This window comes from Chenopodium album, chromosome 17, assembly GCF_948465745.1.
Source record: "Chenopodium album chromosome 17, dcCheAlbu1.1, whole genome shotgun sequence".
In the NCBI taxonomy this organism is placed as follows: Eukaryota; Viridiplantae; Streptophyta; class Magnoliopsida; order Caryophyllales; family Amaranthaceae; genus Chenopodium; species Chenopodium album.
Window position 1 is genome coordinate 5,271,882 of NC_137850.1, and position 26,802 is coordinate 5,298,683.

At 31.7% G+C, this 26,802-nt stretch overlaps 2 protein-coding genes and 2 long non-coding RNA genes across 4 annotated transcripts; 2 read left to right on the forward strand and 2 right to left on the reverse strand.

The window, feature by feature from the left end:
- The first annotated feature begins 574 nt into the window (after positions 1–574).
- On the forward strand, positions 575–1,575 carry LOC145589431 (uncharacterized). Its single transcript, XR_014101678.1, has 2 exons — positions 575–1,197; positions 1,339–1,575. It is a non-coding gene; the product is annotated as an uncharacterized LOC145589431 (long non-coding RNA).
- Positions 1,576–10,917: 9,342 nt separating this feature from the next.
- LOC145587476 (uncharacterized) lies at positions 10,918–12,678 on the reverse strand. Its single transcript, XR_014101272.1, has 3 exons — positions 12,508–12,678; positions 11,980–12,054; positions 10,918–11,334 (listed from the first exon to the last, which is right to left on the reverse strand). It is a non-coding gene; the product is annotated as an uncharacterized LOC145587476 (long non-coding RNA).
- A 3,060-nt stretch (positions 12,679–15,738) lies between these two features.
- LOC145588557 (cysteine-rich receptor-like protein kinase 25) lies at positions 15,739–16,541 on the reverse strand. The gene is made up of 3 exons (XM_081645195.1): positions 16,512–16,541; positions 16,335–16,416; positions 15,739–16,226 (listed from the first exon to the last, which is right to left on the reverse strand). The coding sequence occupies exons 1-3, from the start codon at positions 16,539–16,541 to the stop codon at positions 15,739–15,741; spliced, it is 600 nt and encodes a 199-aa protein (XP_081501321.1).
- A 4,300-nt stretch (positions 16,542–20,841) lies between these two features.
- Positions 20,842–26,720, forward strand: LOC145587477 (ribose-phosphate pyrophosphokinase 4). Its single transcript, XM_081644212.1, has 7 exons — positions 20,842–21,077; positions 22,021–22,336; positions 25,276–25,371; positions 25,483–25,551; positions 25,654–25,782; positions 26,110–26,209; positions 26,336–26,720. The coding sequence occupies exons 1-7, from the start codon at positions 20,962–20,964 to the stop codon at positions 26,464–26,466; spliced, it is 957 nt and encodes a 318-aa protein (XP_081500338.1). The 5' UTR covers positions 20,842–20,961; the 3' UTR covers positions 26,467–26,720.
- The last annotated feature ends 82 nt before the right edge of the window (positions 26,721–26,802 follow it).

The window sequence follows — 26,802 nt, forward strand, 5'->3', positions numbered from 1 at the left end:
TTGGAGCACGATGATGATGATGTTTTGAGGACAATGGCAATAGAAATGAAGAGCAAGTTTGATAAGTATTGGTTTAACTCAGAACAAGATGATTATGGCATGTTATTTGCGTTTGCTATGATTCTTGATCCTCGTTGCAAATTATCAGTGCTAAAGTTTTGTTATGAAAACATATTTGGAGATGTTGAGGCTACCTTGAGAGTTAGTGATCTCCATCTTAAGTTGGAGAAATTTTATAAGCTATATGCCCAAACTGGAACATCATCAACATTGAACAACAACACTGATATGGCACATGCCTCACATTCCAGAGCCTCCATAAGCAGCACTTCAACTGGAAACCGCAAGCGAAAATTCGACTATTTTGCGGTAATTGTAATTGTTCTTCTGTTTTTTTAATCCTTTTGATTATCCTTCATTCTTAATCTATTGATTAGACTTTTTTTACATATTTGGATTCTGTTTTTCTTGTGTTTACTTTATTTAATCTGTCAATTATAATCCTTTTGATTATCCTTCATTCTTAATCTATTGATTAGACTGTTTTTTACATGTTTGCCTTCTGTTTTTCTTGTGTTTACTTTATTTTTTCTGTCAATTATAATCCTTTTGATTATCTTTCATTCTTAATCTATTGACTAGACTGTTTTTTTTTTACATATTTGCCTTCTGTTTTTCTTGTGTTTACTTTATTTTTTCTGTCAATTACTGGTTTTTTTTAAGATTATAAGTTAAGTTTATGTTATAAGTTAAGTAGTTGTTATTAAGATTATAAGTTAAGTTTATGTTATAAGTTAAGTAGTTGTTATTAAGATTATAAGTTAAGTTTATGTTGTTTTGTTTGGTGATGTGTTTTATGGTTTGTCGTTGACTCGTTGTGTTGAATACAGGAATATGACGATAAAGAGGCCTCATCTTCTTTTGGTGAGAGGTCAATATTGGATGTTTACCTTGAGGACCCTAAACTAGATCGGAAAGCGGAGCTTGACATATTAGCTTTTTGGAAAGAAAATGAGCATCGATATAAAGGCCTTTCTCATTTGGCTAGAGATATTTTGGTCGTGCCCTTGACAACCGTCGCTTCCGAATCAACTTTCAGCATTGGGAGTCGAGTATTGAATAAATGGAAAAGTTCATCAATTCCTGAAAATGTGGAGGCTTTAATAACAACTCGTAGTTGGATGTACTCTTTTGAAAGTAAGTATTTTATTATATTTTTTTAAAATATGTATATTCATGTTCCTACATTTTTCAGAGTTGTACATTCTTGTTTCTTTATTTTTGCATTTATAGTGTATTACTGTATTTGCTTATATTATTGTTTTTATATTTATGTAGCAAATGAGGATGATGGATTTTTTGGTTCTTATGTGGATTGGGCGGCGACTCCAAGTGTTAAATGTCAACAATTTCAAGAGTCGAATATTGGAGTATAATTATTTAGAATATTTTGTAATTTCATTTGGTATTGAACATTATGTTATGTACGCATTATTATTGTACTATTTTTTTTCTCTAGACTGGTGAGAATTGTGACTTTTATTTCAAGCTTTAGTAAATTTTTTCTTAATTTTATGGACAAACTCCGTAGAATAGTCGTTAAATTTCAATCTTTTTACGAATTTTTAATAACTTATAAAGAGAATAGGCCGAAGAAATCGAGAAAAGTAATGCTCAAAATATGTAAATTACTTACACTGTTACACATTACAGATTAATAAAAAAAAATTAAGTCAGTTTAATTGCGGTTATTTTCTATTTCGGTTTGCTCAGGTCAAGTCTTTAGCTTAAATAGATTCTGGTCATTTCAGGTATAAGGTAATTTTAGTTAGGGTCACTTTGGGTTTCGAGTCTATTTGGGTCAATTAATTCAAGTTAAAGGTCGGGTCACTTTGGGTATCGGGTCAACTTCGGGTCGGGTCAACTTCGGGTCTCGGGTCACTTCGGGTCTCGGGTCAACTTCGGGTCGGGTTATTTCGGGTCTCGGGTCAACTTCGGGTCGGGTCATTTCGGGTCGGGTCGTTTCGGGTCGGGTCACTTCGGGTTTCGGGTCAAGGTCGGGTCAATTCCACTTCGGGTCGGGTATGGGTCGGGTCGGGTTGATTTCGGGTTTCGGGTCAATTTCGGGTCACTGTTTTCGGGTCGATTTCGGGTCATGGGTCGGGTCATTCGGGTCGGGTCATCGGGTCTGGGTCAGGATTGCCAGGTCTAGTCCTAACCAAACAACTATCAGCTTTTTGTTATTAGAGGTACACATAATCAACCTGTTCTCAACATCAAAGAATCAATTAGCGAGACTATCAGCAAGCACCTACTCCTAACAAAATGAAAAGCAGCAAGCTCTGGCGCAACAAAAGCAATAGTTTGAAACTACTGAAATAGAATGATGAAATATAAAATTTGGGCAACAAAATAGATGACAACAATGAATTTGAACATATAGTGAACATAAGCAATTAAATTTAACGAATTCGAAAAAAAAAATCCAGGCCTGAATTTGAAAATTTGCGAATTAAGGTTTTTTTCGCCAAAATTAGTACTAAAATTGAACTAGTATTACAAAAATTGTTGAAAATCCTTGAATTTATGTAAATAAAACCTTGAACAATCTTCGAATTGTAGCTACAATGGCAGTTTTTGGGAGTTTGAGGAGAGAGAAATTGAATGGCGATTTTTAAGAGAAACGGATGATGTTTTGTGTTAGGAGAGAGAGAATTAAAAGTTTCTCTTACTCTTTAATCTTAACCGTCTACTTCAAACTAATCCAACGGATTAGAATAGTTCTTATATAATTAGGAGTTCTTATATAAGAAGGGGTTCTTACCGGATTCCTCCCCTCTATATATATATATATATATATATATATATAAGCAGCCGTTTTCCGTTTTGCCGGTGCGTGATATTTGTAAAACAAAGTCAAATTTGTTTCTTCTGGTAAGTTCTTATTTCATACTCCAATATCCATCATATGTCTATTGATTTGTATGATGATTATATCATGGATTAATAGGAAAGTTGCACGCAAGTTTGCAACGTAGCTGGTTTCTTGCTTTGAATTGAATGTCGTAATGCAATTGTAAATTGTCGAAAGGTAATCACACTATCAACCCTTAGAGTTGTTTGTTTATAATTTGATTGTATTATTTATTATATGTAATCATATGATCTTAATTAATTTTGGATTTGTTTGATTATAAATTGTTAGTTTTAATTGTAATTCGTATTGTTATGTGTATATTTTATAATTTGTGAATTATATATGATCATGATTTATATATATATATATATATATATATATATATATATATACATGATTAATATGTGGTATAGTATGATTCTAATTGCCGTATTATTTTTGTGGTATTGATTGATTGTGTTTTTATTCAAGGGTTCTAATGTTGTGGCTCTAGGGAGTATTGTTTTGAGATTTTAGGGTTATTAATGCAGAGTATTATTTTTGGGTTGTGAGTTAATTGTATTTGGTTATTAGTTTTATTGCCCTATAAGAATTGAGATATACCATGATTGAATTGAGTTCGAATTGTTGTATTATTTGGGAACACGTGCCATTGTTGAGATATTATAAATTAGTTTGTGGATGATTATTTGATCAAGTATGAGATCAAAAGGTTGAGAATGATTATTTTGTTATTGGTTTGAGGCTCAGCGTTATAGACCTTAGTCCTTAGCATGTTGGTAATGGAATAATGATCATGAGTTAAGAATGAGGTACAATCTTTATTTATATTTTTCTATGGTTCCCTACAGTGGGAATTGACCCGTTTGTGGTCTGGTTCAAGGTGTTTTCTAGTTATTGAGAGTATTCAAGTTTTTATACTTGTTGGTTTTTTTGTTCGAATTACTCATGTCCAAGGCTAGGTATAGAACAAAGAGCATGGCATACTTATTGGTTATGAGTTAATTGAGTGAAGGATTGTATTATTATTCGAGGTTGAGTCAGATCAAGGCTATTTTCCAGAGTACAATATGTAATGTAGTTTCGAACTACATTGTTTAATTGATCTAGTAATGTTAATTATTATATTATTCTTTGTATTCTGATATGTGGTGATTACTCAACTTTTGCTGACGTGTGTATTGTTTTGTTGTGCTATTTGTATTTGCGGACATGTCTTTTTTTATGGTGGCCCTGCGACGATCTATTTTGAAATTTGTCCTTAATGGTGAGCAATCAAGATTGTGTAAGCTGGTTTATCAAGTGATCGTAGCTAAAGGAGCTCAAGTGTTTCGATTAGTATGCTATAACCAGTTTATAAAGTTGTGTAAATAGCTCGCCTAGTTTATTGGGTTGTAATTATTGGGATTTTGTAAGCCTTAACACTTGACATGTTGTCGAGTGTGGCGGTAATACCTCCGATTTAGGTGTATGCTTCCGCAATTATATTTAAAGGTTGATTATTTTTCCTTTAATTTTTATTTATTATTAGTTAGTAAATCGGGGGTGTTACAGTATTTTTTCTAATAAATATGGTCATGTATCATTATATTTTTTATCTAACATTAAAAAAAAAGTATAAATACTAATAACAATAATAATAATTATAATTATAATAACAATTATTATTATTGTTATTATTATAATTATAATAATAATATAAAACATGCCCACAAATAAGTACACTCTCGAAATTGAGTATCCAGTGCAACGCCCGTGACATGCACTAATAACTAATATATCTATTTATCTATATACTATACTAAAAGAGAAGCGCCTCAATGTGAGCTTGACAAATGTCTCTATATGATTCGTTATCTTATATTATTTATTTTTATTTATTTTAACGTTTATGTTTCCATATAAAAACAAGAATATTCTAAGTATCTTATTCTAAATGATTAGGTAAAATATTAGGTAAAAAAAAAATGTAATTTCATATTTAATTAGTAAAGTCTAGCATAGTGATAATGGTAAATGGTCAGAGCATAATTTTGTTAGTAATATTATAGTAGCATAGCACCAGTGCATAAATATACTTCCTTAATTAGTAAACTACTATGCCACTTATTATGGTAAACATCTTCCTTAATTCTGTTAAAAGTTTACTTCCTTAATTCTGTTAGTAATGTTATGGTAACATAGGACCCGTGTTGTCATGTATATATATACTTCCTTAATTACTAATACCTTAATTAGTAAAATGCAATTTCATATCTTATTTGTAAAGTTTAAAAATATTATGCTAATATGATACAAGCATCTATATAAATTAAATAATGATTTACATAAATTAGTCAAACATAATATTTTTTCACATATTTCATACAAAAATACAGCAAAAATAAAATATAGTTAACATGAAAAATCAAATTATAATATTCAAATAATAAGATAAGATACAAAATTTTTGTATTATCATCTATATACTATGTTAGGTTGATATAAATAATAGTCACAGTCATATAGGTCTTTACAATTTTCATTTTTAAGGTCATATCATTTATACATGTTAATATATTGTTATTGATTATGGCATGCAGCCATGCATTATGATATCTGACCTCACCCCTCTTAAAAAAACATGGAGAATAAAAGTATGAATTGTGAGGCTATATGGTACCAACCTAAATATTCCAATCCAAAAAAATTAGCTCACTTGAGTTAATTTTAGTTTATGGGAAGGTACACCATAATAGTTTCAAAATAATTTTCGTCTTTTAGATGTGTTTACTTTATAAGTTATAATGCAAAATTGATTTTGATATGATAATGTTTAAAAGCATGGATCTAATTTAATTTAAAATACAAGCAACTATGGGCGTGTTCGGCGCTAGCGTTTGAGTAGATTTTAGTGGTTTGACTTGGTCAAACCACTACTTAACAAAAAATGTAAGTGTTTGGCAAAGTAGTGGTTAGGGTAGCTTTTAGTGGTGAAGGTAGCTTTTATGAAAAGTTAGAAATATTAGCTTTTGAAATTAGAGGTAGCTTTTGAGGTACCTGTTGAAAATTTAATCTATAGTATTAAATATAAAATATTGATTTTTAAATATAACAGTTAGCCAACCGCTTTACCGAACACTCATACCTAAATTATCTATCTTCATAGCTAACAGCTTGTTGACAGCTAAAAGCTACCTACACAGCTAACATCTACCTTCACAGATGACAGCTACCTTCACAACTATATTTTGCCGAACACGCCCTATAAAAAAATCACTCATTCAATGATTTGAAGGTCTGGTGAAAGCGGGCACTTCCCGTATTATCTCTAGCTTCGAAGTGGTTAATAATATTGATTTTAGTAGGTACGATACATTATATTGATTTATTAACCTTTTTATATAAATTGTATTTTTTTTTAAACTGTCAACTAATATTTTTTGAGCTAGAAGACTTGCAGTGAGGAATTCGAATCTGCCTATATTACTTGACATTATTAATTGTTGATGTATATCATATACAATATCAATTTTAATGTGGACTTACAGTGTTAGATTAGAAAAAATCTTTTAAAATTAAATTATGTACGTCAAGATAGTTGTGCAATGTAATCGATATATGCGACTAAGACTACATTATAGTCTAAAAAGAGCTGACAACATAATTTATATTTTCTTTGTTTTTTGTAATTAAAGTGAGATATTATAGGATTGATATTAGTAACTAATTACTAATATGGTGTCTTTCTCTAGCATCGCGCTTTTGTTAAATTACTACTTACATCACAATTATTATTTTCTTGATGAAGATGGACGAAATCAAATCGAGAAAGCTAAGAATTTTTTTATAAGCTTACAAGAGAGGGGGCATTATTAATTTCATCTCTCTTCGCTTTTAAAAAAACATTATCATCCATATTTAATTCTTAATGGAATATTCTAGCTATTAAGGGATTACTCAATCCAAACTCCAACTACTTATAACAAAATTTGGATATTATAATTAGATGGCATCTAGAATAAAAGAATGACATGATTTATATTTAATTGATATATGAAAATTTAAATGATTAATTCAAATTGGTAGTTTACTTTGAGTTATGTCAGTTATACATTTTATTATGCTTATATATATATATATATATATATATATATATATATATATATATATATATATATATATATATATATATATATATATATATATATTAATCAACTAAGTTTAATGATTTCAATCAGTGGTCTACACAATACAATAGAGTTCCAAAAGAATATATATTTATGATTGTGTTATTTTTGTTTATTTAATTCAAGAATATATGTATATCTTTTTCACACTTTACATAAATCACTATCTACATATCTAATTTAATTTAATTTTAGATTAATATAGAGTTTTCAAATTGTGAATATACAAAATAAAAGTAAAATTAAATTAACTTAGGCTTAAAATATATATATATCTAGCTAATGTAGATTTTTCCTAAAAAAAAGTTGGACAAAATATTTTTCCTTGCAAAACTATGCCAAAAAATTATGCATATATAAAATAGTTTCTGGTTTTAACATAGATAATATCTAATGAAATTTATATGAAAAATATTCTTAATTCTATAACCATTAAATTTTCATATTTTCTTACTCATGTAATGCTCATATTCAAAATTTAAATAATTTAATATGTAATTTTATGAGTTTTATAACATTCATAGTTACAGTATAAGAATACATGTCCGTAAAAAAATGTATTACATACATGATTCGTTAGTTGATAAATTATGTCTTTTATTCTTATTATTTTAATAAATATTTTTTTAATCATATAAAATTTATCAATAACCATATCTATATATTTGTGTTGTATATTCAATCATTAGTTGTTGATTAGTTATATGGATATTATGTAATAGTTTTAACACAATGCTTAGCTTAGATAACTGTAAAATATGGCGGTGAATAAGATATAAGGTTATTATTGTGTTTGTAGATAGTGAATGCGACAGGTAAAACAGGTTTTAGATTGTATAGATACTGAACAGATGGTATGACAAGTAAATTTTAGTTTTTCTTCTAGTGTTCTTCTATAGTCATGTGCGGATGGTATGACAAGTAAATTTACTTTTTCCTCTACTTCTATTACGTAGTTATGTGGGGCAAAATAATTAATTTATTTTTCAATTATAATAAATAACGTTAAAAAAATAATAGGGAATAAAAGAAAAGAATTGCAAATGACATAAAATACTATTCAAATCACATCTTTCTTTAATTTATTTACGTATCAGCCATTATTGCAACTGAACAAAATTTTAATACTTAATTGTTAGAGAAAATAAGCCCTTTATTACTAATTGAATTATCTTAGGGTTTTTTTTTTCCTACGGCATCAATCATGCTTTTGTCAAAAAAATTAATGATTTAATTTATAAACCGTGCAATGCACGAGCACTATGTTAGTATAAAGCTAAACTTTTAGTTAGACTACGAGAAATTGACACTTGACGTTTTAAGTTTTCACCAAGTGTCGCGCCACGTAGGCAATCATTAATTATTAGTGTTACATGTACGATAAAAATTTTGAATAGATTTTGTAAGATAAAAAAAATTAGTTTAGAGTTTAATTTTTAATAAATTTTGTTGGTTCAAAGTTTTATTTTCGATAAAATTCCTATATTTATATTTATAAATTGAATTGTAAAGTTCAATATATATAAAGTCATTAACTTCTCACCACGTCGCACACGTGAAATAAGCATTAATGTGATAAATTGATATGTATAATGTTAAGTCAACAAAACAGAATATCAGGCAAAATAAAATCTAAATAAGAAAAATGTAGATTACCAAGTTAAAGATGACTAACACAAGAAAAATGTAGATTACCAAGTTAAAGATGACTAACACATTGACAATATGGTGAAGGATATTGGAGTGCCTGGCTAGAAAAGATTTGAGGCAAAAAGGAGCCGATGATTCATGCAAAGAGGGTTTATAATTTGAATGTATGTTAGATATTTTTTAGCAAAGCAACGTTTAATTAATTTGTGAGTTTGGGGATGCTACATGTGTTACACTAATAATTATGATTTATTTTAATTTAATTTAATTTGGTTTTTAATTTAAAAAACAAAAAGGAAAAAACTACCAATATTTCTTATGTACAAAATATATTATAACCTTCAATAAAGATCTTATAAGTCTACTTTTATATGATGAAATTTGTTTTAAAAGGTAATTTAAAATTATTTAAGATTATTTAAATCAATTAATAATATAAGGTTTATAGCCAATTGTTGTATTGCACTTCATAATTTTTTTAAAGACGTTACGAATATATATTGTTAAATTAAATCAAAATCCGCCAAAGTTTGAAGATTTTTGAGAGAAATTAGTCGTATATGCACCTCTTACATAACATTGTGTGTATCAATGAAATGTTATAAAATATAGCATATAGTCGTATAGATAAAAAGTTTCTCTTAAAATTAAATAAACAACTTATATATATATATATATATATATATATATATATATATATATATATATATATATATATATATATATATATAGGACCAGGTTATAATGAGAACCAATCTTATAATAGAAACTAGGAACTCATTACAACCGTTGGATTAAAAAATAATGGACGGATAAGATCTTCTTAATATTTGGTCACGCAACTTTCCCACTCCAAATTCTCGCTCCTCTAATCAATCTCTCTCCTCCATTGAGGCTGCGCTGAATTCTCCATAAAAGTGACTTCTGAGCTTTCTCTACTCCATTGAAGTGGCTCTCGAGCTTTCTCTACTCCATTAAAGCAGCATCTGAGGTTAGATGTTTTATTTCATTCTTTTTTTAATCATCAAGTTTTAATATTTCTCTATCTAGGGTTTATCTTCTCTTTTTTTTTTTTAAAAAAAAATCAAACTCTTCGAAATTTCTTTATACGGTCAATTTCGATATCAAATTTCCATTTTAATTTACCAGTTTTTTAATTTTGGAATTCTTCTGTTGCAAATCGAATTGAGATGGATTGATTGTTGAATGTGCTAGAATTTTTTTGCTAAGATAATGGTAGAAGTTAATTTAACTTTTAATCGATTTATAATAACATTATGGTAGACGTTGTTGTTGTTGTGTTAGTTTTGAGGAGACCAGGAAGTAGGAAGATAGCTGCTCGTGGACAACTTTGTGTTGTTGTTGTGGTGTGGATAAGCTGGCAGCAAGATTGATGAGAGGAGAGTGTGGATTTTTGTGTAGGTTGAATTTTTATTCTAGAATCTGTAAAATTATAAGTGGACTTGAATATAATTCCACTAAAAGTAAACTAAATATTTTTAATAGTAGATTAAATTGCTCAAAAAGTAGATAATCAATGAGTTTATGGTTGAGGATTTTACCCCTCCTGTAATAAGCAGATAGAAATATGATAAGAGTAAATCAAAAAGGGGGTGCTGGTTTGCCCCTTCCTATAGCTTGGTCACTACCTGATGAGGGGTGGGGAAAGCTGAATGTTGATGCTGGAGTTGTAGAGGAGTTAGGGGCTGGTCTGGGGTCAGTGTTGCGTGACTGTAATGGCTTGGTTCAGGGTTGTTCTGTGGTGTAGGGCATCGAACGATGGGAATGTACCTGAAGCTATGGCTATCATATGGGGTATGAAATTTGCGTATAACTTGGGCGGGAGAAGTATTATTGTGGAAGGAGATTGCCTTGCTGTCATTCAGGCTTTGAGAAACAAGTCAATAGGATCAAGTTCATTGCATTTAGTTTTAGAGGATATTTTAGAGATTTATTCAATGTTTGCATTAAATGGTCTTTTGTTAAGTGCGGTGGGTATAGAGTGGCACACGAATTGGTTCACTTCCAACCTTGGGAGATCGGTCAAAGAGTGTGGAATAATGTAATCCCACCCCGTATTATTGATGTAGCTTGCTTTGATTTATCTATTTAGGCTCCTTTGTCTTTGTGGGTTCTTTCAAAAAAAAAAAAAAACATAAGTATATTTCATCTACTTGTATAGTTTTGCTCCAACTAGTAGTGTTCGTAACTATAGATCATCTTCACAATTTTTGCATCAACAAGTTGTGCTCATGATTGTGCTTGTAACGCCCCGACCTCTAACTTGGGTATTAAGGTAGTCTAATTAGCAGCGAAATTCACCTAATTTGTTCGAGACGTCACTGTCGTAACTCCCACACGAGAGTTACAAGGCAACATTCATACATAACAACCTTAATTCATAAGGTATAGAAATCTATTCAGTACAGACATTAATCCTACTTCAATAATAGAAGATCTTATTTTAATAAAAACTTACTAAAGTCTTACTTGCTAATTAAATGAATAAATCATCCTCTTAAAACTATAAATATCTAGTGAGCTACTTAAGATAATTAAAATCCTCGCCACTACGTGTTCCCTTTGTTCCAGCAGTACCTAAAACAGAAAAACATCAAAACGGTGAGCCGAAGACTCAGTAACGTACTACTCTAGCAGCGTAACATCATTTCAATTCATTTTAGTTAATAAAACAAGGAGAGCAGAATATATTAAAACAGGTAATAAAACAACATTTCAGTAAGCCTTCGTTCATAACCTTTTTAATAAATTATTATAATCAATATACATATAATAGGGGTAGGACGTCTCCTACTAACAGGGGGAGCTAGTGCTCCATACATATCAGGGGGAGCCAGTGCTCCTAACAGGGGGAGCTAGTGCTCCATAACAGGAATGGGCCGGTGCCCTCAGGGGAGCTATTGCTCAATCATATCAGATTATATTTATGTTTTCTTATAATTAATAGAAATCAAGAAATTTCCAGTCATTCAGAATGCTTTTATAAAATAGTATAACATCTTTATAAAATATTTACAGTGTATCATAAATCTCATCATTACAGTATCCTTGTGATTCCTCAGAAAAATCATATATTTCAAGGAAAGATTTCAGACAAATCACAGTATAATCCCGCAAATCATAAAATGTATCAAAAACATAGATCACTTTTAATTCAATCGTAACATCATCCTTTTATAAACGCATTTCGAAGGGAATTGCGGGTACTAGCATAGCCGTTACCTCGATTTACAGTCCGATAACCTTCCTGTTAGCTTTTATCTTATCGTTCTCACTGAGCTCCGAGGTTCGATTCCCCTTTTATATAACAAGAGTTAAAATTATAGTATTAGTAGGGAAATTGATTGGTATTTAAATAATCATTTTAAAGCTTTTACAAAAGAGGTTAGCAATCTTATTTGAAAATACGTAGCAAGTGATCAGATCAATAGAAATTCATTTTAAGAAATGATAAGGTATAACCTTTTTATGTAATATGCTTATACACCTACTTAGAAAACTATAGGTATTACGTTACTACTATTATTCTTTTTAATAACAAGAAATGAATACTCATCTTTATCTAATAAATATACCAGTACATAGTACTAGTAAAACAAAGGTATTATAGCTATGATAAGCAAAATAAGATCATAATATCTAATCACCAAAATGTATACATAACCATTTTCAAAGAAAGTGAGAGTTTTTATCTAAAATAGAAGGTAAACTTATACTCAAAATTTTATTAGGGAAGAGTAAAATACTCACTTTGACTTGCACGAATGGAGTAGTGTGCTTTCTTAAGAACAAGCTATAATTGGAGGAGGAAGAAGAAGGGCGTGAACTAGGTGGTTGTGTGAGTTGGGTCGGTGCATGAGGGAGGTGACAGTAGCAGCCTAGAGTAGGGATAGGGTACGGTGGTGGTGTTTCTTACGGGTGTTATTTACTTGCTACTATATATATATATAGACTTGTAGGAGAAGGAAGAAAGGATTGAGATTGCTATATTAGTTGGATAAGTATGAACATTAAGCTCATCTAAATTTAGACAAGATGATAAGTGAAACCATTAATCATCCAATGAGAAAGAAGCAAATTTTAACTTTGCTCATTTTTCATTCTTAACCGTGAAGGAAGTAAGAAGCAAGAAGCAAGTTTAGGAGGTGGCTTTTGTCTCTTATGAAAAGCAAGGTTATTTTGGTCATTTTGCTTTGTCGGGCAAAAATACAGATTTTGATGCAAATCTTTAAACATTTTACTGATCAGAAATAAACTTTAAAATAATAACTTACTTTCTTTCGTAAAATTAGCTTCTGAAATAATATAATATTAAAATAAAATTCAAAACTAAAAAATTAGTTCTTGTTAATATAGAGACAAAACCTTAATTAAGCTAATGAAATAAATATTAGAGTATAATAAATCAGGTTTTAAAATCTCGGGTATTACAGTGCTAATGAGAGTCATATCTATGAAATTGCTATTAGTTGGAAGTCTTATTTTGCTATAATTTTGCTCTACCTGGTTAAGGTAGAGGAGAGACCTAATCTTATTTTGGATGCTAAGCAAAGCAATCAAGCGTTATATGCTCGAATATAAGTTGTACTCAGCCTTATCCTAGATGAGTAACCAAGTTTATTCTGAAATAAGAGTGATGATTTGTATAAAATTGAACCTTGCAAAACCTTTTAGCATGTAAAATCCTAATTAAAGACTGAAATTCTGTAGAATTCCCTATTTGTCCGATATCTTTCTCTGTTGGTACAACATTATGACAGAAAATAAAATCTCATGGAGCTTAATTCCTACAAGAATCTCTTCTTCTCCGTCACTGGCTAGGCCACAAGATTGATCTAGAGCACCCCCCCCCCCCCCCCCCCCCCTCTTTTTTTTTTCAAACAGTTTCAGCATGGAAACTTATAGTTTTATGTTTAAACTCTTGTAACAGGAAATCCAAGAAGAGGAGTGAGAAACAAACGGAGAAACAGGTCGATTATACACAAGAAAAGGAAGGGCAGCTGCTGTTCATAATCAGTGTGAAAGGGTAAATTTATTAATAATCAAATTCTTCATTACCTACTAGCAATTTTAATAACAACTTCAAAAGATAATAATTTTTCTAGAATATGCACAGAAGTAGTTATTTTATTTGGAGCAAATTCAGAAATAACATACCTAATATGACTGTTTCTACTTGTTCTAAAAAATAATATCATAGCGAAGAAGATATTGTATCAACCAAAAGATGAAAGCTCTGCGGAAGCAGTTCTAAATGCAAGCAAGGTAAGACTGTTAGCAAATTTGTGATCCCTTCCCGCAAATATGCAGCACAAATAATAAATATATAACACATTAGCAGCATCAAATATAAAGCTCATCCTCATTAGCATATTGCAGCATTGTATTGAAAAATGATTAGCATTTTAGTTGATTGTTAGCTAATTTATTAGAAATAAGTTGTTGAGATGAGAGTTAAGTTTGTTAGAGAAGCAGGAATAAAAAGTAAATTAAAACGACTCTTAAGTGAATAAAAAAGACTTTAAACTAAACCTATTAGCTCAAGTGGTAGAGCACTATGCAGATGCATAGAGGTGTAGGTTCGATTCCTACATAGGTTATCTTAAAAGTAATTACAAAACACTCTAAAGTTATTCAAAATGTTTGAGTTATTCTGACTATTAGTTCTAGATAAGCCGTTTGGAATTAACAAGGTTGTATGCAATCAAAAACTTAGTTGTCCTAAAAGTAAATAAAAATGAATTTAAAGTAAATAAAAAAAACCTTTAAAGTAAACCTATATTCTCTTGCTCCTCTTTTGTCTTTGATTCATCTAGCCTTGGGTTTGTGTTAGAGTTTTTATGACTGTTAGTTCTAGATAAGTTTAGTAAATAAAATCAAATTTAAAGTAAATAAAAAAGCCTTTAAAGTAAAACTATTAGTTCAAGTGGTAGAGCACTATGCGGATGCATAGAAGTTTAGGTTCGAATCCTACATAGGTTATCTCTAAAGGTAAATAAAATATACTTTAAAGTAAATCGAAATATTCTAAAAGTAAATAAAAAGTCTCAAAGTGGAGTGAATAAAAAAATAATTTTATGGTCTTTACAGTAAATAAAATAAATATAAAGTAAATAAGAAAGACTTTAAAGTAAATCAAAATATTCAAAAAGTAAATATGAAAATTTCAAAAGTAAAGTGAATAAAAAAATAGTTTTATCTAATAAACAAACCTTCGTGGGATTCGAACCCACATCATTTGTGTATTTACACAATGCTCTGCCTATTGAGCTAATAGGCTAGTGTATATTCAACTTTCAAAGTTAAACAAAATTACTCAAAAGAAAATAAAAAGTACTCAAAAGTAAATCATAATAGCTTAAAAGTAAATAAAAAACACTAAAAAGTAAATCAAATATAGTCAAAGTATATTACTAATATTAATATTAACTCAAAAGTAAATATATTAACTTAAAAGTAGGTAATATTTACTCAAAAGTGATCTTGATTGGATAAGTGGGTTAATCTACATGTTCATATATTTAATCATTGGATAAGTGAGTTTGAATTTCTAGTAATAAAAGTAGATTCAATATATTTTAAAGTAAATAAAATATTTCTTAAAGTAAATAAAAAAGAAATTCACCTTCTATACTTCTGAAATCAGAGCAAGACAAAGAAGAGTGAGCGGAAGAGCAGGCATGTGACTTGCAAGAGAGAAGAGAGGAGTTAGAGACGTTGAGAGAGGAGAGGGAACCGGGGTACTTGCCTTCAATGATATGTGCTTGTTTGGATCTGCAATTTTAATTAATTAGCAAAATCTTGATATACTACCAACAAAAACATAATTGAAATGTTGGTTGCCTTAAATTAATCCTATGATACCAAGTAGGACTTTGTCAAGACTTGAATTAGGCAAGAACTCATAGTCATGTAACTTTTCTTGTGCTTGCAAACAGAATCCCAGGAGTCTAACCAAATTCTTATGCTGAAGCTTTGCAACTAATAGAACTTCTGTCTTGAATTCTGCAATACCTTGCCCCTGAGGTGGATGACAACCTTTTCATTGCTATTTCTTGTCCGTCTGGAAGTGTTCCCTATAAAGTCTAGCGTGCACTGCCCCAAGGTATATAACTTTTTTGACCTTGTGATGTTAGCCATTTTGGTACCAAATTTCATCTTGTTGTTCACAATCTCTGGTGTCAAATCCATCATGGTATTGTTAAGCACCTTAGAAAATGCCCAAGTCTCGTTACTAGTAATGTTTTCAGGGTTCCATGCCACGTTGCTTGGGTAATCATCCATCTGATGATAAAATGACTCATTAGAGAAATGAAGCATGCAATTATCGTACCATAGAACAACCCATATCTGGGTCGGACACTCTTTGAGGATACTACCTTGAGCTTGGTATACACACTGGCCACAACCTTGACCACCAATGTCACCTCGGCATAGATAAAGGCCATAGACTTTATCAGGGATCTGACCTACAGATGTGTAATAAAAACCAGAAAGTGAAGCTTTGGTAGTTAACTCGGCTAAGAGATTACCGAGGTTTTTTTGGTACGGACTGTTTTGGGTGTAATTAGAACTACCTGTGTAGCTGGTGAAGTAATCAAAAGCTTGGGTACATGGAGCATACAAATATAAGCCAACAAGAGCATACAAATTTGCATTCTATCAGGCATATATAGCTACAATAGAAGTATGAAGGTTGTACTCATAATGCTTTCTTTTAGTACGAGAGCAATGTTAAGAATGTACAAGCTAACACAATCAGCTTTCTCCAAGACATAACTCATAGTCAAGAATGCAAGCTATACTATCATTCATTTCATACAAGTAGAGATTAATTTACCAGCGAAATACAAGCCATTTCCACTACATCAATACATTGAACAAGATACTATTGCCTCGCAAATCGCAATTGCGAACTCAAGGCATAAAAGTGAAACAAAAACTCATAAAAGTGAATAAGATTTTATTAAAAGTAATTATCTAAAAGTAAATTATTATCCAACCACCCAAAGCATATCCTGGATGATAATCCAATTCACCATTGAATTATCCCCTGGAAAAAAACAGATGAAATTTCCAGTATAGAAGCCTAGATCAAAAGTATAGATTGAAGCCATAATTTTAGAACATCAAATACAAAACCCCTAAAATTAGTCAAATTTGAAGAATACCTCAATCGAACAAATAAGAAAAATAAATCAAATTATACAAAATTCAAAGAGTGATTTCCCACAATAATGTAAAAAAGAAAACAAATTCCCTTTATACATCGTTTTGAAAATAAATTCCCCAAACACCATCCACGTAGGATTGGTGTGGGGTTTTATTTTGGTTCACCATAAACCGCTAATAACAATAGTAGTTTTTGTTTTAGAACCGCTATTCGTATTAGCGATTTTAAAAAGAGACCGCCTTTTATTAGTAACTGGTCTCTTTCCCTCCTTAAATGCATTGAACACTTTATATGTGCAAAAAGAGACCACATTTTGAAATAACAGGTTTATATTCTTTTGAGAAAAAACAAACACCAACCGACAAACCCGCTTTACTTGGGTGTAGTTGTCCTTTTCATAAGAATAAAGAGACCTATTTTCTGTAACAACTGGTCTCTTTGTATTTTTTTTTAAAAAAAATAAAAATCCACTAATGTCATTAGCTGTTTTATTAATAAAACCGCTAACGACATTAGCGGTTCTAAGCTGAACCAAGCACCGATCCTACTTGGACGGTACCTTGGGAATTTATTTTTAAACCAATGTATAATGGGAATTAATTTTTGATCCAACTATATTGAGGGAAATCACTCAAAATTCAAACTAATTATTATTTCCAAAAGACATAATGTGAAATTATAACAATACCAAATCAAATATCTGATTATAAAAAACGCAGACAAAAATTAATCAAACAAAAATGGCAAAAACCTAACTTCACACTCAAATCAAACAAAACAGATCGCAAATCGATAAAAAAATTCACAAAATCACAAAAAGTATAATAAATTAAAAAGAATTACCTCAAATAATGACGAAAATCAAAGAATCACAGCAAAAAAATTGATCAGCGAAGAACAAAGTTTCGATTTCGATACAAGAGAAACGAAAATACAGAGAGATTTGAGAGTAGAGAGAGAAAGAGCAAGAGAGGAGAGAGAACAAAAGAGCTACGCAAAGAACAGGAGAAAGGCCATTCAAGTGGCAAAATTACCAAAATGCCCTTAATGAAATTGAAAAAGGCGGGTGAAACACAAGCCGTCGGATTGAGAGCAATCAACGATCACGATGAGTTCCTAGTTCCTATTATAGGACTTGGTTCTCACATGATCCCAATATATATATATATACATACGGAAATTTATGCTTTAAAAGTTTGTTGATTTCTGAACTCGATCATACAATATCTTCTCTACAGATGAAAATTAAGATTTAACTATACTTCAAAAGTTTTTTTTTATTTTTTTAAAAATAAAGTCCTAATAGACAAGAATTTTCATCATTTTAAGTTATACAACATCTAGAATTGGCAATTGACAATATTGTATGGAAACAAATATGGGTACAAACAAGGGGTACATGAACGGGATACGGCAGAATCAAAATTCCAAAAAACGAGTACGCAAAAAATATTAGCAAAATATAAATTTATAAAAGATGAAAAAAAAAGGAAATTTGGACTTTTACCACCAAAAAAAATCAAAAAAATGTTTTTTACCACCAAAACTTCTAAAACTTTTATTTTACCACCAAAAAAAATTCAAAAAATTGTTTTTTACCACCTAACGTCAAGAAAACCGTTAAATCTAACGGTTTAAAAAAAAATTCTTCGAATTTTGTGCGCAAAACATGCTCTTCATAGGTTTAGGGGGCCATTTTGGCCCTAAGGATCCAATTTGAGGTCAGAATTGACAAAAAATGATCGAAAATGCTTGTTTTGCATATTCATGCAAATCGAGGTATTTTTAAACACGCAAAACGAGACATTTTCGATCATTTTTTGTTAATTCTGACTTCAAATTGGACCCATAGGACCAAAATACCCCCCAAAACCTTTAAAGAGCATGTGCTTGACACGAAATTCGAAGTATTTTAAAAATTCCATTAGGTTTTTGACGACATGTGGTAAAAAACAATTTTTTGATTTTTTTTGTGGTAAAAGTCAGAATAACCTAAAAAAAAAAAACAAAAAATTAACACAAAGTTGTAGTGCCACACCAAAAGAAAAAAAAAAAAAAAAGTTGTTGAACAACTAAATAAGTAAATAAGAGATGAGACTAAAAAAAAAACCTTTAGCTAGAGTTTGTCTTGTGTATGGTTCGCCTATGTGGCCGCATGTAATAGAACATAGTAACCCCTATAACATAATCGAATAACCTCTATAGCAATGATCAAGTATCCCCTAAACATTGACCGAGTAACCCCTATATTACTGACCAAATAATCCTTGTAACACTGAATAGGTAACCATTGTAATACTGACGAAGTAACTTTTGTAAGGGTCTGTTCTGATTTACTGAATTATTGAGCTGAGTTGAACTGAACTGAGCTGAATTGAATTGTTTATGAGAGAAGAAAATTAGAAAGTGAATTGAATTGAAATGAACTGAAATTAAGCTGAAGAGAACAAGTCCTCATACTGCACGAGTAACCCCCATGATGGTTGAGCCACATATAAGAGTTTGTAAATAACTCAAAGAATCTAATAATCACATGTTTGTACTTTGTACTTCGTAATAAACAAAAATGAGGAAAAAAAAAAACAAAAAAAAACTCTAACCACAATAAATTTTAAATTGAAGAAAGAAAATCCCCAATATATGATTTAATTAAATTAAGGGAGGCATTAAATGCAGATATGATTTATCCTTGATACTTTACAAATAAAAACAATTTAAGGGTGCCTGTCACCAGTAAGCGTCGGTGCGGTCCCTACACAATATTGAAAAGGTAAGTTAGAGTAAAGAGAGGGAAACGTCAAAATTAGGTTGAAACATCGCTAATTCTTCAATCAACCTTACCCAAAAATTGCTGCTATAACCAAAACCAAGGGGGTGCATTTTTTGGGCTATACTCGTACCATACCCGTCCCCTGACCCCGTACCCGTGCATCACAATGCAAAATCCTAGACAAAAAAGTAATGAAAATGCCACTATATTAACGTACACTTCACTACTTCGTATTGATTATTCCTCGAGTCCTCAAGCCATTGTTAAGGAAAAATGTAGACGTAATGAAGGATAGTTGAAATAAAGAAAGGAAATTCAAAGAAGTCAATTACGGACACCTGATCGGGCGAGCACCGCCCGATCGGGCGCGATAAAAGTTGTAACATTCTGAAGTTCCGCCACCCGATCGGGCGCGAGAAGACGTATGGAAAAAGGGAGTGTCGGCCCGACCGGGCGCGAGAACAACCTATGTTTTAGCTGAGTGCTTGCCGAACGGGCGAGCTCCGTTTGATTGGGCGCGAGTTTATCCGTTGGACTCCAACGACTCCCTTGGATTCCTTTTATTTATTTTCTTGTAACATCCCCATTTAAGAGGTTGATATGGTGTTTTAAACACTTTGTTTATTCTGATTTTATTCTCTCATTGATGAAAAAGATTCCTCTATGATCTTACATCTTCTTCCTTCCATCTTTATAAATTGGAGGATGATTTTCTGATTTTCAATACCTTAAAAAATATACATCAAACACAAGCTAAACGCCTAAACCCATATTTTATATTGGACATAAGCTACTTGGCTCCAACCTTCCACCTAAAAGTGTCTTTGAGTGGAAGTGGTGTGTTAACCTTAGAGAACGTGCCGACGAATACAATTGAACACCCTCATTGCGTCGGAATTTTGTAGTAAATTTGCTTCACGACACACCATACTCTTTCTTTTGTGTGAGATCAATTTTTCGGTCTTGCTTAATATACTTTATACTATTTGTTCTAGACTCCTCTTTTACTTACAACAGGTAGAAGGACTTGAAACAATGTGAGAATTTAATTAAATTAGGATTGATTAGGTGACTTGCTTTCCAAATCGCATAAATTCCAAAATCCCTTAATACACTGATTAAAGTGTTCTCCTTTCTACTTGACTGACCACTCCATTTTGCAACAGCGCCACTCTTTTCTATTCCTTGGCTAGACAAGAGAATATAAGCATATAACTAAAGCAGAAGACTGAAAAACCCCAGCAAACCCAAAGAGAAAACAATGGAGAAACCCAACAAGAAGCAAGTCTTGCTCTTTTACTGTGTTGAGGCTGAAGAACTTGCTCGTAAAGTTGCTGCTCAATCTGATCTTATCAATCTTCAATCCATCAATTGGAGGTCTCTTTCTTTTACTCTGCTTCATTTGTTTTTTGTTGGAATTTTTCTGAAATTTCCTGTACCCATTACCCAGATTTTTTTAATTTGAATTTTCATTGATGATTCTGATTAATGGGTTTAACTGATTTCCTGGAGTTTCTTTCATGTTTTTGTAATTTTGTGGTTAGTGTAACGATACCCTTTTATTTAAATTACATGGATTTGGGTAGTGTTTAAGTGTCCAATTCGGCTTTTTTATGAACAAAATTTCATAATTTTAAGCCAGAATTAAATGCTGAAAATACAAGAGAAGAATCTATAATCTTGTTGGAGTGTCGAGGATCCTACATGGGTACAAAATGAAATGGAGTATCTGAGAAATGTAAATAATTTGTATGTTTTATTTCTCTTTGTTTGATAAATTGTATGTTACACGGCTTAACAGGTTTCAGAGCTTTCAGTTGGTGTGAGTTTTTAAGTTTTCATGATGCAGCGTAAAAAAAAATGATGATTTTCATATATCCAATACAAGCATCTTGTAGCATGGTGTACAACAATTTGGCTGCAAATTATTATTGTTTTTTTTGGACATTTTACAAGTGCCATTTGCCCTTGAAGTCTACGCATTTCCTGCTAGGTTTAGTCTAGGCATTTCCTGCTAGGTTTTATCTTGCAAAATTGATCAATCTACAAAGTGAAATGTATGGTACATTGCTGCATATTTGAAAATGCAACCTTCATTCTTTGGTTGTTGTCCATTGAGCTCTAAATTATGCATGGCTTTGTTAGATTTTCTTTGATAAGGGAAAATAGACAGGTCTTCATTTGTGGTAGCCTAGTGGGCTTGCTCATTTATCTGGTTTGTGGACAATAAAAATGACGCTGTATTATACTTCGTATTATACATGTTTACCTCTCTTATTCAGTGTTCTATTAGAGGTCTAATAATTTTATCATGTATCAGGAGCTTTGATGATGGTTTTCCAAATCTTTTCATAAATAATGCACAAGATATAAGAGGCCAACATGTTGCCTTTTTGGCTGCTTTTAGCTCACCAGCAGTCATATTTGAACAACTGTCTGTTATATTTGCTCTTCCGCGACTATTTGTTGCATCCTTCACATTGGTCTTACCCTTTTTTCCAACTGGATCCTTTGAGAGAATGGAAGAGGAAGGAGATGTTGCCACAGCTTTTACAATGGCAAGGATATTATCCAACATTCCAATATCAAGAGGTGGACCAACTAGTGTGGTCATATATGACATACATGCTTTGCAGGTGAGTTTCATAATCAAGTAGAAGTTAGAATAGATGTGTTCTCTTTTATGGTTCCTTCTTGTCTTGATACTTGAGGATCGGAAATTCTCTTATATGCTTCGTAATTATACCTGTGTTTATTGAGTATTATGAGGGGGTCTTGTTGAAATTCTGATACATTTGTGCTTTTCTTTTTAAATTTTAATTTCCGTGTACAACATTGTCAAAAGGGATAAAGTGAGTTGATTGAGAATTTAGCCCATAGATATGTGGCTTTGACACTCAGACCAATATGAAGGTCTTTAAAATGGGAGCAATTGAAATGGTGATGGTCACTATGATTAGATTTGTGACAGATTAGGTCAACCTCCGCTTCAATGTAATTGTCACATTACAATTTCAAGTTAAATGATCAATGTGACTATTGATTCCAGTCATAGGAAGTATCTTATGTATGTATACTCGAAGTTAATTGTGTAAACCTAAAAATGTCAAAGTGTTGGTGTTGGAGATGGGAGTGAAGGGCAATAGTGTTTTTAAGAGATAGTCTTTTGGAAGAGTAGTACTGTGAGTTATTGTTGTCAACAAACCGATAGTAAGAATATTATCGTAAACATAACAAAGACCAACTTGTCAAAAGTCAGCCTAAAAGTTTTGTAGGAACTAGAAACTAAAAAAGGGTAGTGTATCTCTTTTGAAGGTTATTTGTTTCTGTTGCTAATAGAATGAGGTTGGCAATCAGAAAAAAAAAAAAAAAAAAAGGGGTTAAAAAAAAGGTGCTGGCTTTCTGAATTCTGTGTTGTAGGACAACATTCATCATCTGATAATTTTTCATTATATTCTCTGCTGTCCTCTATGAGGCAAATTCTAATTTGTTGGATGAACAGGCCTTAGTCCTCTTGGACAATTTTTCGTTTTTAGGTTGGAGTTCCTAGCATCTGGTTAAGTGCTTGCTCTTTCTCTATTCTCTTATAAATAAAAAGTGGAGATGCATGAAAAGATGCAATATTATCTCTGTAACATCAAGATAATGTGTGATTGTTGATTGCTGAGGGCCAATATTGTAATAGAATTATCTACAACGCAGCTTCATTAGAAGATTTATTATTGAGAAAGTAGATGCATATAGGGCTTGAGAAGTGTTTGGTGGAAACATAGGACATGACCTTTGTTTTTTACATAATTCAGATGTGTTTATTCGGTGATTATTATAGCCCATAGGTGGACTGTGGAAAGGGTTGATAAATCTTTGGGACGTATAGGTTACTCCGAGCTCCTTATTTTTGGGGGTGGGGATTTGGTTCCTATGCACAGTTTATCTTGCCTTTGTCAAGTATTGGCTATTGTGATATGGGTTTGGGTTTGAGTGACAGGGGTTTTGGATAGTAAGCTGGGACTTGATTAACTAGGGCCAAGCCGGCCGACCATCTAAGCAAGAACTTAAGAGGTGATGTAGGTCATACGTCATATAAATTATGTTAGGGTGCTAGTATTCAAATTCCCGCTAGGAAGGCTGTCATTGAGCCATTAAAACACCATTATAAAAGAATGTCAATGCAATGACAAAAACTTGTGGGGTTTTAGAGTCATTGCAGAAAGTTTGTTTCTGTCTAGTTAAAAATACCATGGGTCTACGTCACATTGCTAAACAACATTTGAAAAGAAGACAATTAACAGAATTTTCTTGTGGATACTATACTTTGTTGCATTGTAAATCTAAAAAAATGCTCAATATTTTCTTTCTTTAATGAGGAAAAAACATAATCCTGAAGTCTTGATACATATTACAGTGTCGCTGAATGCCAATTTAAATTGTCTCGCTTTTAAAAACTCACTGTAAAGTGTTAGGAAATAAATGTGTAATTACGCTTTTTATATGCATGTACTCTCTTCTTATACAGATATTAATTAATATTGTAGTGTACATTGAAAGGGCAAAGAAAGTAGTGTAAGAAATAACTGATTATATATATCTGATTTTTGTATTTATCTTTCCTCAGATCATTATCTTATATCAGGGGATCATAAAACATGGGTATTTTGTAATGGTGTTGTGCTCAGGGTATGCGTTGTTTCGATATCAGGTGTATTAATATCTTATAATGAATCCTGGAGAGGTAGCTATTACTGTGACTGATAATTATAATATTGGTTTGTTATGGAGCCTGATGTAACTACTATAAGCTGGATTAGGATGTGATAAAACTTTATAAATGAAAATTATGAAACAAAATAAATAAAAAACTTGTAATAAATACTAGAAAAGTTAATGCTAGATATATTTACCAATCGCTTTGACCCTATACTATCTCCTTAGTTACTATGAGTCTATGACTATCATCTTATAAATCAGCTGCTTTCAATTATGGGTATTTGAATTTTTATGTTTTTAACCTGGGTACTGGAAATGAGAAGTTATCAGAGCTTACTACTATAGGGATTAGGGAGTATTGATAGGAGTGTTTTCCTTTGGAATGCAAATTTTTTTGAAATGATATCAATAATGCCTGACAATGGTGAAACAAGTGATATTGTGATATGCCTATTTTGGATTCATAAAAAATCTGTGTATTTACTGTCTGTTACCTTTATAATTTGAGCGAAATTAGGTCCCAAACTTCCGATTGATTATTTAAGATTATCTCATTTGCATTTTGTGCAGTCTCCAATGTGCATACCTTTGACCATTAATTCCTATGGTTCCATAGTAGTAAAATTTTCAAAAAGTCAATATCATGAAAATACACATTGAAATTTGTTTTTATCAAGATCGCGCATGATAGTGTTTTTTCTTAAAAATTTCATATAGATTACCAAAGGTTGCCAAGGTTTTCAAAGTTCGACTACATGAACTTCAAATGAAAAGCTTTCTTTCCTGTTCCTTCTCCTACTTCTGTCTCTATCTTCTGTAAGACATTGTTTTTTCACGTGTTTGACACTTTATTTTTGCTGTTTTGCAGGAAAGATTTTACTTTAGTGATAACGTACTACCACTGTTTGAAACTGGGATCCCCCTGTTGAAGCAGCGCCTTGATCAACTCCCGGATGCTGAAAAGGTTAATATAATATGTCTTCCCTTCTCCACAGGCCATTATGTTAATTCTACAGAATTTTAACTTTCTTTGCAACTGTATGTTAATGACTGCTTATCCACAATACTGTACCAGATAGTAGTTGCATTTCCAGATGATGGAGCATGGAAGCGATTCCACAAGCAGCTAGATCATTTTCCTACGGTTTGTGTGTTTTTATGTCATGTGTGATCATTACAACTGTTCTGATCAATTTAATCCTGCATATTCCGCAGCAATTAAAATTTTCATGTCATCCAAAACCAGGTGGTTTGTGCAAAGGTTCGTGAAGGTGATAAACGGATAGTGAGGCTTAAGGAAGGCAACCCTGCTGGATGTCATGTTGTCATTGTTGATGACTTAGTACAATCTGGTGGCACTCTTATTGAATGTCAGGTATTTTTCTTTTCTTTGTTGAGAGAAAGCAATCATGTCTGTGTTACATAAACTAGGCTTCATTTAGTCGTGTACATATGCAGACAATGCAGTACCTCGTTCCTTTCTTAACAACAGAGACTTGCTGCTTACCTTACACTAATAATTACTTTGGCTAGGAACTCAGTTACTCAGGAAATCAGAACTTTTGGTCATGTTTGTGTTTTCAAAGTTTCATTCGTCTTTTTAAGTTGAATCTTACATTATACTTCGTATTATTCATGTTTACCAACAAATCTGTTTGTTTATCACGGGTACTTTTATATGACTTGGTTCTTGAAACTGCAGAAAGTATTAGCTGCGCATGGTGCAGTGAAGGTTAGTGCTTATGTGACCCATGCTGTATTTCCAAAGGCTTCATATGAGCGTTTCACGCATAAAAATGATGGTAAGTACTCTTTGATTATTATTGATAATTATCACATAATTGCAACATAGTATCTCGGATGATTCTTGATTGCTAAGTCTTTAACTAATGATGACTCTCAATATATTTGTTTATGCCTTCTTCCAGGCTCAGAGAAAGCATTTAGTTACTTTTGGATCACGGATTCTTGCCCTCGTACTGTAAAGGCAATTGCAAATAGAGCTCCTTTCGAAGTTCTTAGCCTTGCTGGGTCGATTGCTGATGCTCTTCAAATATGAAAAAAGATACAGAGCTATTTGACAGGAATAACTGATGATGTAAGGTTATGCAAATTTGTATTATGTCATGGTTATATCAAGGAGATATACTCATTTGAAAAACAGATTTATGAGGCAGAGTTGCTTTGCAACCTCCTTCAGTTTCGATTTCATTAGGTTAAGTATCGGTATCAGCCGTAGCTTGTAGATCACTTATTGTTAAGACAGGTGAACACTTCCTGAATCTGAAGGTACTATTACTCAGTTATTATGTCCTAGTTGTTGGGTATAAGATGAAAAAAGTATCAAGATAATTTTATTGCTTTACAAATAAAAATAGATACTTTAGTGATCAAA